This window comes from Betta splendens, chromosome 5 (genome assembly GCF_900634795.4).
Source record: "Betta splendens chromosome 5, fBetSpl5.4, whole genome shotgun sequence".
Classification (NCBI taxonomy): Eukaryota; Metazoa; Chordata; class Actinopteri; order Anabantiformes; family Osphronemidae; genus Betta; species Betta splendens.
The window spans coordinates 4,434,870-4,450,344 of record NC_040885.2 but is presented as its reverse complement, the minus strand read 5'-3'; the positions used below and the strand labels follow the sequence as shown (position 1 = coordinate 4,450,344).

Genomic DNA, 15,475 nt, shown 5'->3' with positions numbered 1-15,475 from the left:
AGAAATAATGAGTCACCATGGAAACAGAACCAAGACAAAGGAGGTCTGCGTGTTTTTCCCCCACAGAACTTGATATGCTACTTCAAGCATATAGTGAGTACGAGCACATATTCCGTAAGAAAAGCAACATGGCTGCAGCAGCGAAGGAGCAAGAATTAGCTTGGGAGGAAATAGCTGCCCGAGTCAATGCGTAAGTTTACATTTTAATCATACAGTGTTCAGTGTAACTAATTACATTACTAAATAATGTAAGTATTGTTGTTATATTTCACTTGTAAAGTAGGGAATCATTCCTAATTTTTCACTCATTTAAGGAGTTACTTCAGTACATGCATAAAAGTTTGATATTTATACAAATTAAAAGTGTGTCTATTCTTATTTAAACTTCCTATTGTGGTTGATGGCGGATTTGTAGAGTATTGATAATCAAGTTATGCAATACGTTTTATGGAGAACAATTATTACATTAACCTAATTACGTTTTTAAACTTTACCGAACACTGATGTAATTATCTAAGAATTTAATTTCAATTTTCATGTAGGTGCAATGTATTTTTCACTTTTTTACCTTTGATTTATCCATTTGTTTGACTCTGGGTTAGATTCTTTGTTGGTCTTCCAACAAAGCCTCTTTGATCCTCCTGTCACCACAGAAGCCCAGGCTGTAAGTATTCTAGTAAATAAAGCTTAGATTATGATGAGTAGTATCATAAGGTGTACTCTAACCAAATGCTCATCTTCATAGGACTATGATGAAAATTACACCATGTCTGCCACAGAGAGGTCTACAGAGGTAATATTAATATAGTTTATACACATGACATGATTTCCGATGTTTGTGTTGTGTAGCCTAAATGATGTAACTTGATCTCTAAGTATACTGACATTATCTCCTCTCGGTCCCAGACCGTGGAAGAACAGCAGGAGGAGGGTCCATCACATTTTGCTGCACAGATGCACACAGTTCAGTGATGTTTAGTAAATGCCAGAGTTCAATTCTGTAAAAGGAATGAGTAACTATGTTGTGTAACTCTAAATCTTCTGTATGTTCAGTTACCAGTTAAGGAGTTGTATAAACTTCATCTCCTCAAGAAAATAGAAAAAGATAACAAGGAAATGTTATACTTGGACCGCCAGATTGAGAAAACTAATCTTGAATTAGAAATTCTCAAGCACAAGCTGGAGGTGAGTGTATAGTTGCAGGTAAATTTCATGAATTATTGGAAGAATCATACAATCTAACTCTTGCCTTTGTATATGTAGGAAATGAAGAAAACTAAATAAATTATAATTTGCATTGATTCAGTTCCTTTTATTTGTGGTGATGGTTGATTAATCCGAGAAGACATTACAGCATATGACATCTCTGACTGTCCTTCCATCCCGGTAATCTGCAGGGTGGATGAAGTCATCCTCAGGGTCTTGTATTTGTAGGGCAGGGTGTTGCTCCCCTCTAATAATTGCAATATTGTGGAGAACAACACATGCCACAATAATGTCACAGGCCCTCTCAGGTGTTACCCTGAGGTGACGTAGGCACTGAAAACGTCATATGGTCATTTCCACCCGGGCTCTTGTTCTGCAGGACCACATTAAAGCGCTGCTGGGGGCCTGCTTCAGGTTCTGGGTAAGGGGTCAGTAGTGTGGGCTGGCATGGGTAACCCCTATCTCCCAGCAGAAAGCCGTCAATCTCTCCTAGAAGAAAGTTCACATTACTTTAGTGCTGCATAGAGGTGCTCCTGTGAGTGTGTGCAGTGCATGCATTGAAATAAGTGTATAGGACATACATGTACTTACCACATTGCAGCCTGTTGCTTAGGGTTGACTCACGATATATTCATGAGTCATGAACAGAGCCGGGCCACTTGGCCTCAACGTTCGTGATAATATGTGCAGCATCACATACTGTATGATGCTGCACATGGTGGTGCAAAAAAAAGATACTTGTCAGTTTCAGTATGCTTATGTAGTCTTTGACCATTACAAAGAGTAATCAGTGTACCTGCACATTTATACTGTGGATGGACCTCCTGTTCACATAGTCCCCTTCATTTTCAGAAGGTGCATTGATGGGAATATGTGTGCCATCAATGCATCCAACCACATTTGTAAATCCTGAAGGGGATTCTAATTATTAGTTTATTTCCAGAGGTCACAGCAAGATGTTATTAACTGATCATCATTTTTCAGAATAGCATTACTGAAACGAATTAAATACCACATACCTGCAATTGTGTGAAACTCTTTAATTGCTCTGAGGGGTTTGTGGCCAGAAAACACAACAAAGATCCGCAGAAAGTGCTTGAGGGTGAGGCACACTTTTCTAACTACTATGCATACAGTGGCTTTATTAATGTGCTCAGCATCCTTGATGTTTTAAAGAAAACTACCGTTTGCAAAAAAACCTAATGCAACACAAAAAAATCCGCTCGGATGTAAGAGCACGGCCACAATGGGTGATGGGTCTGATGTATGGGTGGATAAGATTCTTGATATACCTTATGGAGAGAAAAACTGTACCACTCAAATAAAAATGCATGCGGATATGAAAGAAAATTAACTCGAGGCCTCAAAATCCTTGATCCTCTAGAAACGGACATGCAATTTTGGTCTTGAAGGAAACAGCTGCAATCTATGAATGTGCTGAAAGATTAAACGAGGTAGGCCTATTTAAACACTGTTCACTTTAAAAAAGGGCAGGGACCAAAAGAAACCCTGGGTCTCTCGAACAAAACCTGCTTGCTTGCCTGTATTGCATAAGGAACTAAAAGTAATGCAAGAGATGGGGGCAATTGAGCCATCGGACAGTGAGTGGAGCAGTAACCAAGAAGTATGGTATGTTAAGGTTCTGTTTGAACTTTAGAAAAGTCAATGGGATTAGATGATTTACTTGAGAGGCTTGGCTGTGCCACATACATCAGTACCCTGGACTTGTGCAAAGAATGGCACAGTCTGGCCAAGCTGGAGTCTAAATATCTTGGATTCGTGCTGGGTAAAGGGCAAAGCGGATACCATCATGCGGGCCGAGAGACCGAAAACCAACACACAAGTCTTTCTTGGTCCTTGTGGGATGGTACAGAAGGTTCATTCCTGGATTCTCCTGGAGGCTGACAGGAACTGGAACGGCCTCCGCCTGGAGGCCGACAGGAACTGGAGCGACCCCCTCTTGGAGGCCGACAGGAACTGCGGCAGGAACTGCAGCGGGGACGACCTCCTCCTGGAGGCCGACGGGAGCTGGAACGGCATCCTCACTGGAGCCGACAGGAACAGGAACGACCTCCGCCTGGAGGCCGACACGAATAGCGGCTGGAACGACCTCCGCCTGGAGGCCGACGTGAACTGCGGCTGGAACGACCTCCGCCTGGAGGGCAGGGACGGTCACTGCTACCAGGTCGGCAGGGCTGCTTACGGTCTCCTCTCTGGAGCCGGCAGGGCTGCTTGCTGTCTTCTCTCTGGAGCCGGCAAGGCTGCTTGCGGCCTCCTCTCTGGAGCCGGCAGGGCTGCTTGCGGACTCCTCTCTGGAGCCGGCAGGGCTGCTTGCGGCCTCCTCTCTGGAGCCGGCAGGGCTGCCTATGGCCTTTGAGCTTGATGGGACGGGCACCGACAACTTCTGCTAAAATTTACCACTAAAGCGTCACTAAAACAGGCAGAAGTAAAAGAGAAGACACTATGTTCAGCTAGTAATAGGAATTCTCTACATTAACCACCAACTAATGCTGAAGACACCATGTACTTAGGTTGTACACAGGTTCTATGCGCAACAGGAATTAATTTTAAGCCCGTTAAATTATTTACTGACCAAGAAGCCAGCTTCAAATCTGATACAATGAATGGATCATCGTTAAACCAGGCACCTCGCTACAAGGTTGCTGACTGTAGCTGCATTTGTGCATCAATTATTATTTGTACATTGATGAAAATGTGTTTTCTGTTGACTTACAGTATGTTTCATCCTGTGACGGTGCTTTCACAGCGATGTGTCCAGTCAATGAGTCCAATCACATCCCATCTGAGGAGCTGGCTCTGTCCCTGAATTAAGGGCGACTAGTGGTCGAGGGAAATCCTGGGGGCACTTCATCACACACTACCTCCCATGACACAAGTAATTTAGTGAAATGCAAGTTTACCACAGTAGTACTAATTTATGTTTTTTTCTGCCTTCTATCTCTGTCACTAGGATTTTTGAATCTGCTTAACAGTAGTATGTAGGCTTGTTTTATTTAACTGCATATGCTGCATAGGCTTCTACAATGTTGTAGTACTTTGACTTTATTTTACATTCATCTTATGGGTTGCATTGTCTTGCAGTTACTGACGGACAGATTGTGTTACTGGACCCTCCAGAAAGCATGCAGTTTGTGACATGTGTAAGTGATTTGTTGCCAGGTACTGCACCCTTTTAGTTATTTGTTTTATCGCCAGATAAAGTATACTTGCATATTTCCACTGTAGGATAAAGATGAAGAGACCACTTCTGCTTTACCAGAATTTGTCAGTGCCCCTACTGTAGATCCGCAGAGGTCTGATACTTACTATAGCATAACACATGATCCCTTTTAAAATTAGAGAGTAACAAATTGTCATTGTCATTTTACAGAACATTCCTGGGGATTTAAATGCATCTACCTCTTTACAAAATCTAAGCAGTGTAAGAATGTGTCTGCAGTTATATTTGCATCGCATAATGTTTAATATATAATTTTATAACATAAGAAATATTCCCTTTTAAATGCCTTCCTAGTTACCAGCAAAGGAGAAGAGAGAATAAATAACAAAATAGAGAGAGACTGGCCATCAAAAACGCTAAACTTGAAATCGAAATCCTGGAGCATCGCCTTAAGGTTTGGACTTTATCTGAACATTAATGTTGCAATTTGAAGTGTGGGTGCAGGTTCAGGTTCAGGTTCAGGGTAGGGTGTCATTAAAGAGGGCAGCCAAGGGAACCTTCTGTCCCCCAGCTAGAAGCCATTGTACTGTCCTGCAATGATTGAAATGTGTAAAACAATAAAACAATACAGTAAAAACAAGAACTTGTGTAAATTACAACATACCCTGTTGAAATGTGTGGCATAGTGATGACTCCCTGAAAACTCTGGAATCATGTACAGACCCTGTCCACTTTTGCTTCCACATTTGTGATGAGATGGGTTGCATCACATATTATCTAGTTAGTAGAAACAGTTTTGAGTGTAATGGTCTGTGCACCAAAAGATTCTGGACAGGAAATAATAGTCACCTGCACCTGCGGCCTGGTAGCTCAGTTGGTAGCGTGTTGACCTCGGAAGGCAAAAGGTCTGCGGTTCGATCCCCTGCCTCGGCATCAGGTGTGTCCCTAAGCAAGACACTTCACGCTAGCTCCCTGAGCGCCGCTCATGTGGTAGCTCACTGTTCCCCCAAGGGGGATGGGTCAAATGCAGAGAATGAATTTCCCCACTGTGGGACTATTAAGGGTAAATTATTATTATTATTATTATTATTTGATACTATGAAATGACTTCCTATTAACATAGTCTCCCTCATTGAGTGAAGGAGCTTTAATAGGAATCTGGGTGCCATCGATACACCCAATCACATTTGGAAACCCTGAAACGGAAAGTAAAAAAGTAATACGAAAAGTGTGTGTGTGCAGTACGTCCGAGCTGTACGTATTAAAATATGTGTAATAGATTATCATAGAAAGGACAAACCTGCCACTCTGTGGAATTCATCTTTAATGACACGCAGAGGTTCGTGGCGAGGAAACTGTACAAAAGTCTGCAGGAACTGTTTCAGTGCCAGACACACGGTACGAACGGCTCTAAACACCATTGCCTTTCCCACATGCTCTGCATCGCCCAAATTATACCAAAAATGTTCTGATGTAAAAAAACGAAGAGCTACGCACAGAATACTTTCTGTGGTAAGTATAGACTTACTTAGGTTTGTTATGTTCGAAATGAAAGGTTTCAAAAGGTTTGTTAAATAAATTAACGATTCTTTAGAGAAACGATAACACTTCTTCAAATAATCATCAGGATATGAAAAAACATCGATACGTGGCCTTATGACTTGCTCCGGAGCAGGTTATGTTCAGAGACTAAGTTGCTATGGTTACATACATACGCTGAAAATTACCTCTGTTTTTGGAGCCGAAAGCTGACCTTAATCACTAACATACCCTCAGACTTACCTGGGTATGTCACATAACCCGCTTTCACCCCAGGAGTTTGATCTGTTTATTAACAAGGCCGGATGCTTTGGATGCTTTCAGGTCGGATGCTTTGCAGCATTAACAGTGATAAAGATTCAGTTCTATTAGCCATGTTCTATAAATCATGGGCATGAAGACATCAAGGTCCAATATCCTTTAGCCTTAAAGAGATAATAGGGGATCTTTAACAAGGTTGGTTTGAGTGACCAAGACAATGGTCATCTGGATGCATCCTTGAAAGAATCACACAAGTAATGCAAGGTTTTTAATTGACAGACCATGAGGGGCTCTGTTGTTCCCGGCGGCCTTGGAGGAAGCTTCTGAACGTGGACTGGGCTAAACAGACATTAAAGCCTCCGGAATATGATCGCGTGTGAATGGGCTTCCTGCGTCACAGGGGCTGACTTTACGTTCTGCCCCGTTTTCTGCGCCATGGAGCCAGGAGAAGGTGATGACGCATCTGTTCAAAAAAATTATACGGCTTCTAGTTCTACAAAACAGGGTAACAGCTTCAGAATTGTGTCTGTGTCTGTTTTCTCTGACAGAGGTGTAATTTCATAATAAAAGACAGCTTTCATCAGACATAGAGTTTGTTTTTTATGTTGTGAGGTAAGTGGTAGATGTGGCCATTTGTTGAACTTTTACTGACACGCTGCCCCAGCTGTCTCAGCTGCTCACACTGTCTGTCGCTGTGAAAAATGATCATCAGTGTGTTCAGTAGGGATGAGAGAAAAAATATGGAGGAGGGAGGCTGGATGGGAATAGTTTAAGGTCTCACACTCCTGACTCAGGTCATGTCAAAGGAATCTCCCAGGAGACGCTTTCATATCAGGCAGGTCATCCCAAGTTGTTAATGTTAGGTTTGCCTAGGCCCTAAATTAATACTATTTCATATTTAAAGCTATACAAACAAACACCAGTCACTTGTCAGTCCCACCGGACTACTTACAGGCCTCTACTGCTAACAAGATGAGGACATCCCCTTTGCGACGGGCGATTTCTGACGAGGCTGGCGAGTTCCAAACCTCATGCTTTGGGTCACACTGGCTTCGCTGTCACTTCTAACGGTCTAATAAAACACAAACTGCAGCTGTTTTAGATGAGTCAAGTTATTTGAACGCAGCCTTTCTCAACAGCTTCCCTCACAGGAGACATTTCAACTGACCATGCATAGACCCACAATATACGGTTCTGTGCAGGGAATAAATTATAGTTGAACACAAAGGTCACTCTACACTCCTTACTTAGCTTAACTATTGATATGTTGGTTTTCATGACTTGACACAACAGGAAATTAATTACTAGACCTACTAATATTAGACACAATGTGACATCTCTTGGGAAAGAATGACTTCAGGTTATCTGTCTATGTGCTTTTCCATCTCATTATTGTGTTCATTTAAAGCTTTATAAGAAATCTGGCTTTAAGAAAATTCAACATTCAAGATTCAAAGACTTTATTAATCCCAGAGGGAAATTATTTTGCACACATTGATTGCTGTCACGGTTTGAGATATGGTAGGATGGTAGGGAGATTAAAAATAAAGATGCTAACACATCTTTACACACATCTAATTACTACAGTAGCTTAAGTTTTATTATGCATCTTATTGCACGGATGAATGAATGTATACATGTATAAAAAGTGCACTTTATGGTGACATCTACTTTACAACTGTTAGATCAAACTTCATCCCATAGAAAGAATCTTCCCTAACAAACATTCCACACACTTTATTAGTGCTTTAATCACCTCAGCAGGCTTTTAATGGCATTCCTTCAAGTTGATGCATAGGGCAGCGGGGGTGGGGGGTGCGGGTGTATTTACGCCTCCAAACTGTGAACTGCCGCGGGAGAAAGTGCAGGGGGTCGTGTTGGTGCCTGGTAAAACACTATGGTGTCTTGTTTCAATGTAACCAGGTTCCAAACAGGTCGAAGTTGTTGTTGGTGCAGCTGAGCTGGGGGCCAGGGGGCGCCAGCGGCCTCGGTTTGATGTGGTCACTCTCTTCCTTCAGCAGCAGCCGGTCCCTGCCTGCAACCCCCCTCCTCACCTTCCAGCAGCACCAGTAAATCTGGAAGCCATTTGCTTGGTTTCCACAGGGAAAGCTTGATCACCACCAGCATCTGCTGAGTGTTTATTTACCCACAACACTTAACCCATTAGACAAACTGACACAGGACAACTGTGGAGCCACTGACCACCAGTGTGGGGGTCACTGTTGTGTGTCCAAAGAATGGAAAAACACACTGTGCACTGCACCCACGTACAGAAAGGTACACAGTCACAAAGCAGAGTGATGTGTCTGTGGACGGTTGAACCAGTGGAAGGTGGGAGAGCGTTTAGGTCATTCACTTATGAACAGTGGCAAGAAGAAAGTGGACTGGTCTTATCTTACTGTAATGTGAAGCAGTGTTTACTATGTGAGTGTATCAGTGTTGCAGTGAGAGTGGTATTTTTAAAGGCAACAATAAACATTTGATCTTTGTGTTCTAGTCAGAGCCACGTGCCTGAGTAATGATGGCTGTTGCTCTCAGGACCCAAGCATTTGAAGCCCTGCATGCGCCCCACTCCTCCCACTACAGCTGAGGCTCCTGTAGCTGGTATAAGAGCCTTCCCTGGCGCGATCACCAACACACCGGCCCATCCTATGGGGAGGTGTCACAGCGAGCAGCGGACAGCTGGACTTTTACGCGCGGCTTCCTTCTGCATGTAGCTGCTCGCTGCTTGGTCGTAAGGGACTGGTCCTCCTCAGGATCACATCTGGCTCTAACGATGGCGTTCACCATGCTCAGGCCGGTGTCGGCGCATCCCTTCTCCTACCCTGCTGACCTGACTTTAACGTCCGACGACGAGGAGGGGAACCGCAGCGAGAGCGACAGCAGCACCGACCAGGGCTACGGCTGCTGCGGGACCTCCGGCCAGAGTTACCGACAGAAGACCGGAGGCGTCGTGGTGCGGCAGCGGAACGCGGCGAACGCCCGGGAGAGACACCGGACGCAAAACGTCAACACCGCCTTCACGGCGCTGCGGACACTTATCCCCACGGAACCCGTGGATAGAAAACTCTCCAAGATCGAGACGTTGCGCCTGGCGTCCAGCTACATCTCACACCTGGCCAACGTGCTGGTGGTGGGGGATGGCAGGGAGGACGGCCAGCCGTGCCTAGGTTCCGTCTACAAGGAGGTAAACGGCGGTGGAGACGGCAAACAGCCCCGAACCATCTGCACCTTCTGCCTGAGCAATCAGCGGAAAGGGGTAAAGCTGTTAACACGCAGCCTGACATGTGACCAAAACCTATATACAATTTATTGTATATTAACTTTTCTTAAATGTTCTAGTGACTGATTGTATGTAACTTTGTGAACAGAGTAGTTAAACTAGTGCAGGGCTCTGTGTCAGTGTGGCCTAACTCACTGCTGTTTCCAATATTTATTGAACATTCACCTCATTTATGGAGAACACATTTAAAATATCATAAAGATATTGTTTTCATAAAAGACATTTGATTTTCACAACTCTACTGGCTTTTCTTAAATGTTCTAGGGACTGATTGTATGTAACTTTGTGAACAGAGTAGTTAAACTAGTGCAGGGCTCTGTGTCAGTGTGGCCTAACTCACTGCTGTTTCCAATATTTATTGAACATTCACCTCATTTATGGAGAACACATTTAAAATATCATAAAGATATTGTTTTCATAAAGTCATGTGTTTGGTATTTACATTGCTGAATGTGCTCCAGCTTAGAGGGAGGACAATCTGCGTGCATCCCGGGGAAACTGACATGTCCATCTTGGCCTTTAAACCTCTGTTGGGATTTAGTGGTTTATTTACGTCACATCATTCTGTACAAGGAGATATCCTTTAAAGGAAACTTTCATTCATTCTACACACGTGCGCTTTTAGAATAACATCTTGTGTTTAGGTCCCAATGGTACTGACGGCAGTGGTGATGCCTAATGTGACTTTCCCTCTTTATCTGCAGGTGAAGGACCGACAAGCCTGTGCAAAGATGCACAGGATCATACAAATAAACCGGCGATGAAACTGTTTGACATGGAGAAGGACTGATTCCTCTTTAAAAAGAAGGCATTGGCAGAAAGATCCTAGAGTCTGTGCCACAACAGTGCTGCTCTGACTCTTGTTGACTCTTGGGTCACAGTACTCCAGAAGAGATGGGAAACACCAACCCGTCTGATTATGAAACAGTTTTCAGTATAGTTTATATTAGAAATGAGTGAAGTCAAACAAATGTCTTCTATCTGTGTACTACTCACATTTACACAATATAAAAAGGACTATTATATAAAATAATATAATGGAGATGTGATTAAGACTCAAATGTTTGCTGTCAGTGTGTTTTTTAAATCCACTGTGACTTCTTTATGCTGTGTTGGATCCAATATTGTTGAGATAAATTTCCATGAAAGTCTATCTTTGTTTTGCAAAATGCAGCTGTTCTGGGGTAAGTGTGGCTTACAATACACTCGTACAGAAGAGTCGTAGGAAATAATATAAGAGAGGATAAACCGTTCTATCTACCGAGCTCATGTTATAGGATGTGTGAACCTTTTTCATTGTAAGTTTCATTGTACTTGGAATACATTTATTTTTGGATAGAGGCAGCTCTCTCATTTTTGTCTGTGTTTGTTCATGACTTGACCCTTTAATGCAGTAGGCCACAACAGTCCCCCTCCACACTTCTGTTTTCCTGGTTTTCTTGCTAAAGGTTAATAACCACATGCAGGGTTCAGGTAAATTAGGCGCTGAAGAACAAACCAGTCTCCTTACTGGCATCTTCTGCTTGTAAGCGCACAAAAAAGGAAACCTTTATGGGGAATTCCAGTTAAGGTTTCTCTTCTGTGTCTGAGTACTGCCAAGGAATCTCTGTGGAGGAAGCAATCAATCTTTTCCTCAGTGGGTTCTCTCTGAAATCATTGTGTCCCAGCAGTGTCTGACCACAGAACGCCCTGTCAGGGTGGTAGGTGCTGGATACCGGCAAGAAAAACATGAATCAGAGGCAAGTGTGGGAAAAGGTAAAGGAAAAACAGGAAAGACAAACATTTGTGTTGTTTGGTCTATTGTAGGAACTGATGATTACTCATGGGGACCATCATGGGGTGTAGGACATTACTGGACCCACGCCAAAAAGATCACACAAAGAGGAAAAAGGCAGAGTCTTTGGTAATTTGGAGTTCTTTTAACTGTTTAAATGTCTACATATGCATGTTTGTAACAAAACTTACTTTTGATTTGCGAGGTTGGTTTTCTGAAATGCAACTTGAGAAACCTGAGACGCAAATTTTAGCTATTATGACTTTTTTTAGGTTTTGTACATGTGGATTAGTGTCCAGAGGAGACAGAGGAGGCTGCTGTGTAGTATGGCTCTACCCTGGCGGTGCTTTTCAATGTGGTGTTGATCAGTCACAGCTAATATGACCTAGCACTCTGTGTCCAGCCGAATACAGCTGCTGATGAATTAATTTCATGGATCACAGCAGGAGAGCAGGGGGCTGTGTGGAACTCTGTGGAGACATGTAGATTTACAGTTCAGGTCCGTAAAGCATGATCGCACCTCTCAAAGAGAACTTGCACCACGATAACAGCCAAAATATTTACTATGATGGGTTCATTCACAGAAGCTCAAACTCAACGCATTTTGATTTTCATAGAGAAATCAGATAAAAATGAAAAACAATATTAGTGAAGTAGACACGTTTATGCATATGTTCTAAGTTGTTGTTCTAAGTTTTCTTTCTAAGTCATCAATCTATTATTGTTATATAAAACCATCAATACCATAAGCACAGTTCATGGGAAAATAATAACTAATTCTATACATAATTATAGACAACCTTAAATATCCATTTTTTGGACAGTTTGTAGTAATTTCATTTCTTCTCTTCACAAACAGAGCCCTTCATTAGTAAATCTAAAGCAACTGTTGAAAACAAACTTTAATATGGCAATTTGTGTGAAGAAATATATTTATTTTTAACTTGTAGCTTCATTCATAATATAAATACATTGATTATTCATGGCTGGTTAGGTTGTGTTTATTTGTATTTGTTGTCTTTGTTGTACCTTAAAATCTGTTACAGTTTGTCCCTCCGACCTGCAGGGGGCCCTGGGTTCAATGCAATCTGGTCAGTTGTTGACATTTCCTGTTTGTCTTGATTGTAATTTGTTGTCACCTGTGTTATGTAGTATTTAAGGTCCTAGTTTGTGCATAGTCTTTGTTGGTTCATTGTTTGTGTTATCCTGTCAATTCTAGTTCCTGTTATACCTAGTCAAGGTCTGTTTGTTTTGTGTGTGTTACATGTTTACTTTTCAAGTTCCTTACCTTTTGGCCTGTGTAAGCAGTAATTTTTAGTTCCTGTTTCACATTTAGGTTCATGTATGCTTTTTTCCTGCTCAACAGTGTTTTTAGTTCTTTATTGTTTCCTTGTTGCCTCTGTTTCCCCTCATGTTTATATTTTGTGGAATTAAATCTTAATTATTGAAATCGTACTTGTGTTGGTTGGGTTTTGCATTTGGGTCCTCCTTCTAGTTATGTTTGTGGGCCTTGGCAGCCCTGTTCCCTCACTCATAGTGAGGGCAGCTCTAGCTCTTGTTTGCCCTACACGTAACAAAATGAGCCAAACTAATTAGCAGATAACTATATAACAACATATTAGAAGACTGTAGACTTATAGTGGGTTTTATGATCCCTGTGTTAGCTTCATATTACCATAGACCACATGTGTCAAGCTCCAGTCCTCGAGGGCCGGTGTCCCTGCTGGTTTTCCAGCTCTCTCTGCTGATTACCTTGATTGGGTGTGTCAGTTGGCTTTTCCAGCTTGTCATTGACTGAACACACCTGGTCAAGGTGATCAGTAGGAGCTGCGGCAGGGAGAGGTGGAAAACCAGCGGGGCAGCGGCCCTCATCGGCATCACTTTGACACCCCTGCCATAGACACATGAAAATCGTTAATCATCATATACAAAATGACCTGATGTGATCTAAACTACTTCAGGTGGATCTTTGTAAGACATGCTGCTGTTTAATTTAAAACTAAATGTTTTTACATGTGTTTATGTTGCGAACAGTGCACACACACCGATTTGTTCTATGTACAGTAAAAGCACTTGAAATTTGTTAAATATCACATGATGGAGTGCAACATGCAGGTCACACCACAGCTGTGACAAATGTCGAGTCCCTTAAATAACCTCTGAAATGATGTGGTGTAGCCCAATGAAGGGAAGTTATGCGCTTGCTGGACCTCAGAGGCAGCACAAATAACTGCATCCCAACCCTCTTGTTTCTCTCCACCTGTCAGCTCTAAAGCCTAATTAGAAGCTGCTGTGTGAGCTTATCCTCCAGTTCAGAGGGCCCAGTGCAACCCTGTCCAATGGCTCCCAGCAGTCCTCAAAGGCAGGAAGATGTCATAGAGGAACAGGAAGGAAAAGGCCAGAGTGTTAAACCCTGCCGAGGCCCTCCCTATGGGACATGGGGCCTGGGCGAGTGCCAGCGCAGACATCAGTTGGGGGCCCAGATGGCCCAATCCTGGGTGGGAAAACACGGCAAAACACATTTCTGAATATAAGTCACAGTTGTTTTACCAAGGAAACACTGAATGGGTTCAATGTTATAATAAAGGATGTTAGGACTGTAGCCCAATTTAATTAGAAGTTGGACAGTAGAGGTCACTGAAGTGAGCTTAAGTGAAAGTTAGTGTGCTGCCCCATCTGTTAAGCGTTATGGGAAAACACTTAGGGTCAAATGATGACTAGGACTAAGGCTGTGACACAGGCTCGCCTGGTGCTGGAGCTCAGCGTTGACCCTGGCCCCACACTACAGATCGGCCGGCCTAGAAGGACTGGTCGTAGCCAGTGGGTAGGCCCAGCAGGTTTCCACTATGGGACTTTATTTGTTATTGTGTATTGTTCTAGTACATTCTAGAACATGGAGCGGCTTCATCCACTGCAGCAGCCAAAACAAACATTACCTGAGGTTCAGCATCTGCGTTATGTGACGTCAGCTTGACACACTGCACAGATTGACCCATTGGAGTGGAGGAAGACTTTTTACTTAGTAACATATCTGAAGCTGTTTGTAGTGAAGCAACTTTCAGGTTTTATCTGAGCTGTGAATTTCTGGACATCTGCCAGTAATGATTCTACTTTTTTTTCAGAATCAACAATAAGACTATCTGTAGCTGAAGGCTACAACCAATGAACAGGACTAAATGATGAGCTCAGGGGATTCTGGGCCTTGTGTTACACAGCATGAGGCAGAGCTTCACTCAGTCTGTAAACCAAACAACCTACAGTATCTCACACCAACATTTAGCTCATGTACATGTATCTACCTAAAATTGTTGTTGTCCGTTAAACCTATTAAGACTGTGGTTGATTGGAGTTTGTGTATGGCCTGTTCAACAGAATCTTTGTGAAGGATGGGGCAGCATGCACTATAGGCTTGCCCATCAGAATCCTTGTGGAGGATGGGGCAGCATTCACTACAGGCTGCCACAGTGTCTGACAAAGTTAATTTTTAAAATTTAAACTATTAAAAATGTTTGGAGCTGTGCAGAGACAGTCAACGTGACATGACTTTTTCCAACCTTAAACCTAAACTAAAATCAGTCAAAGTTGCATCACATTGATGATGGTCACAATATTTAAAAGTATAGAACCACATCAGTAAGTTTTTAATGATGATCTAAACCAACAACTTAAGACTGGAAGTTCAAAATTAGCCTTAGGATGAGCAGTGTGCCAAAATGTCTACACTTTGGCCAAGTGAGACCTGAGCCAGTTGCCTCTGTGTTTTTGTTTGTGTGTTGTTTATTACTTAAAATCACACAGCATAATGTCACTACCAGGGGTGGTTCTAGGGGTGACCGTGGTCATGATATGGTTCAAATTAAGCTAATTTTGTCAGTGAGGACCAGCTGAAGGATCGTTCAACCGATTCCTTTGACTCCTACCAGGTTGTATTAAAATGCATCCCTACAATCTTTATATATGACGCAAGTGATGATCTGTTGTCCAACACCCACCTGTTGCCAGGGAAGCTAAGATTACTTATTACCAATAGAATGCTCCTAGTTCAGAGTCACCCCTTTAAAAGTTCCCCTTCAGTCATCATGATGACAAAAAAGCTTCACAAAATTACATAGACCATTGGTGCATGAAAAAACCCTGTCATAAATTAAACCAAAAGGTGTTGATGATAGTACTGTATTTTCTGTGGGTAGCATAAAGTGCTTTGCATAAATATTGAACAAAACTAACACAC

The 15,475-nt window shown here is 42.6% G+C and overlaps 1 protein-coding gene across 1 annotated transcript; it reads left to right on the top strand.

Annotated features, from left to right (window-relative positions):
* Nucleotides 1-8,745: 8,745 nt before the first annotated feature.
* On the top strand, nucleotides 8,746-12,699 carry LOC114856304 (transcription factor 15-like). Its single transcript, XM_029152169.3, has 2 exons — nucleotides 8,746-9,446; nucleotides 10,175-12,699. Exons 1-2 carry the CDS (start codon nucleotides 8,964-8,966, stop codon nucleotides 10,232-10,234), a joined length of 543 nt encoding a protein of 180 aa, XP_029008002.1. The 5' UTR covers nucleotides 8,746-8,963; the 3' UTR covers nucleotides 10,235-12,699.
* The last annotated feature ends 2,776 nt before the right edge of the window (nucleotides 12,700-15,475 follow it).

What these genes read in the sequence shown, in the direction of transcription:
- LOC114856304 (XM_029152169.3), top strand. Translation starts at nt 8,964, where the DNA reads ATGGCGTTCACCATGCTCAGGCCGGTGTCGGCGCATCCCTTCTCCTAC. An exon ending in TGAGCAATCAGCGGAAAGGG is followed by an intron (nt 9,447 to 10,174) that starts GTAAAGCTGTTA and finishes CTTTATCTGCAG; the next exon opens with GTGAAGGACCGACAAGCCTG.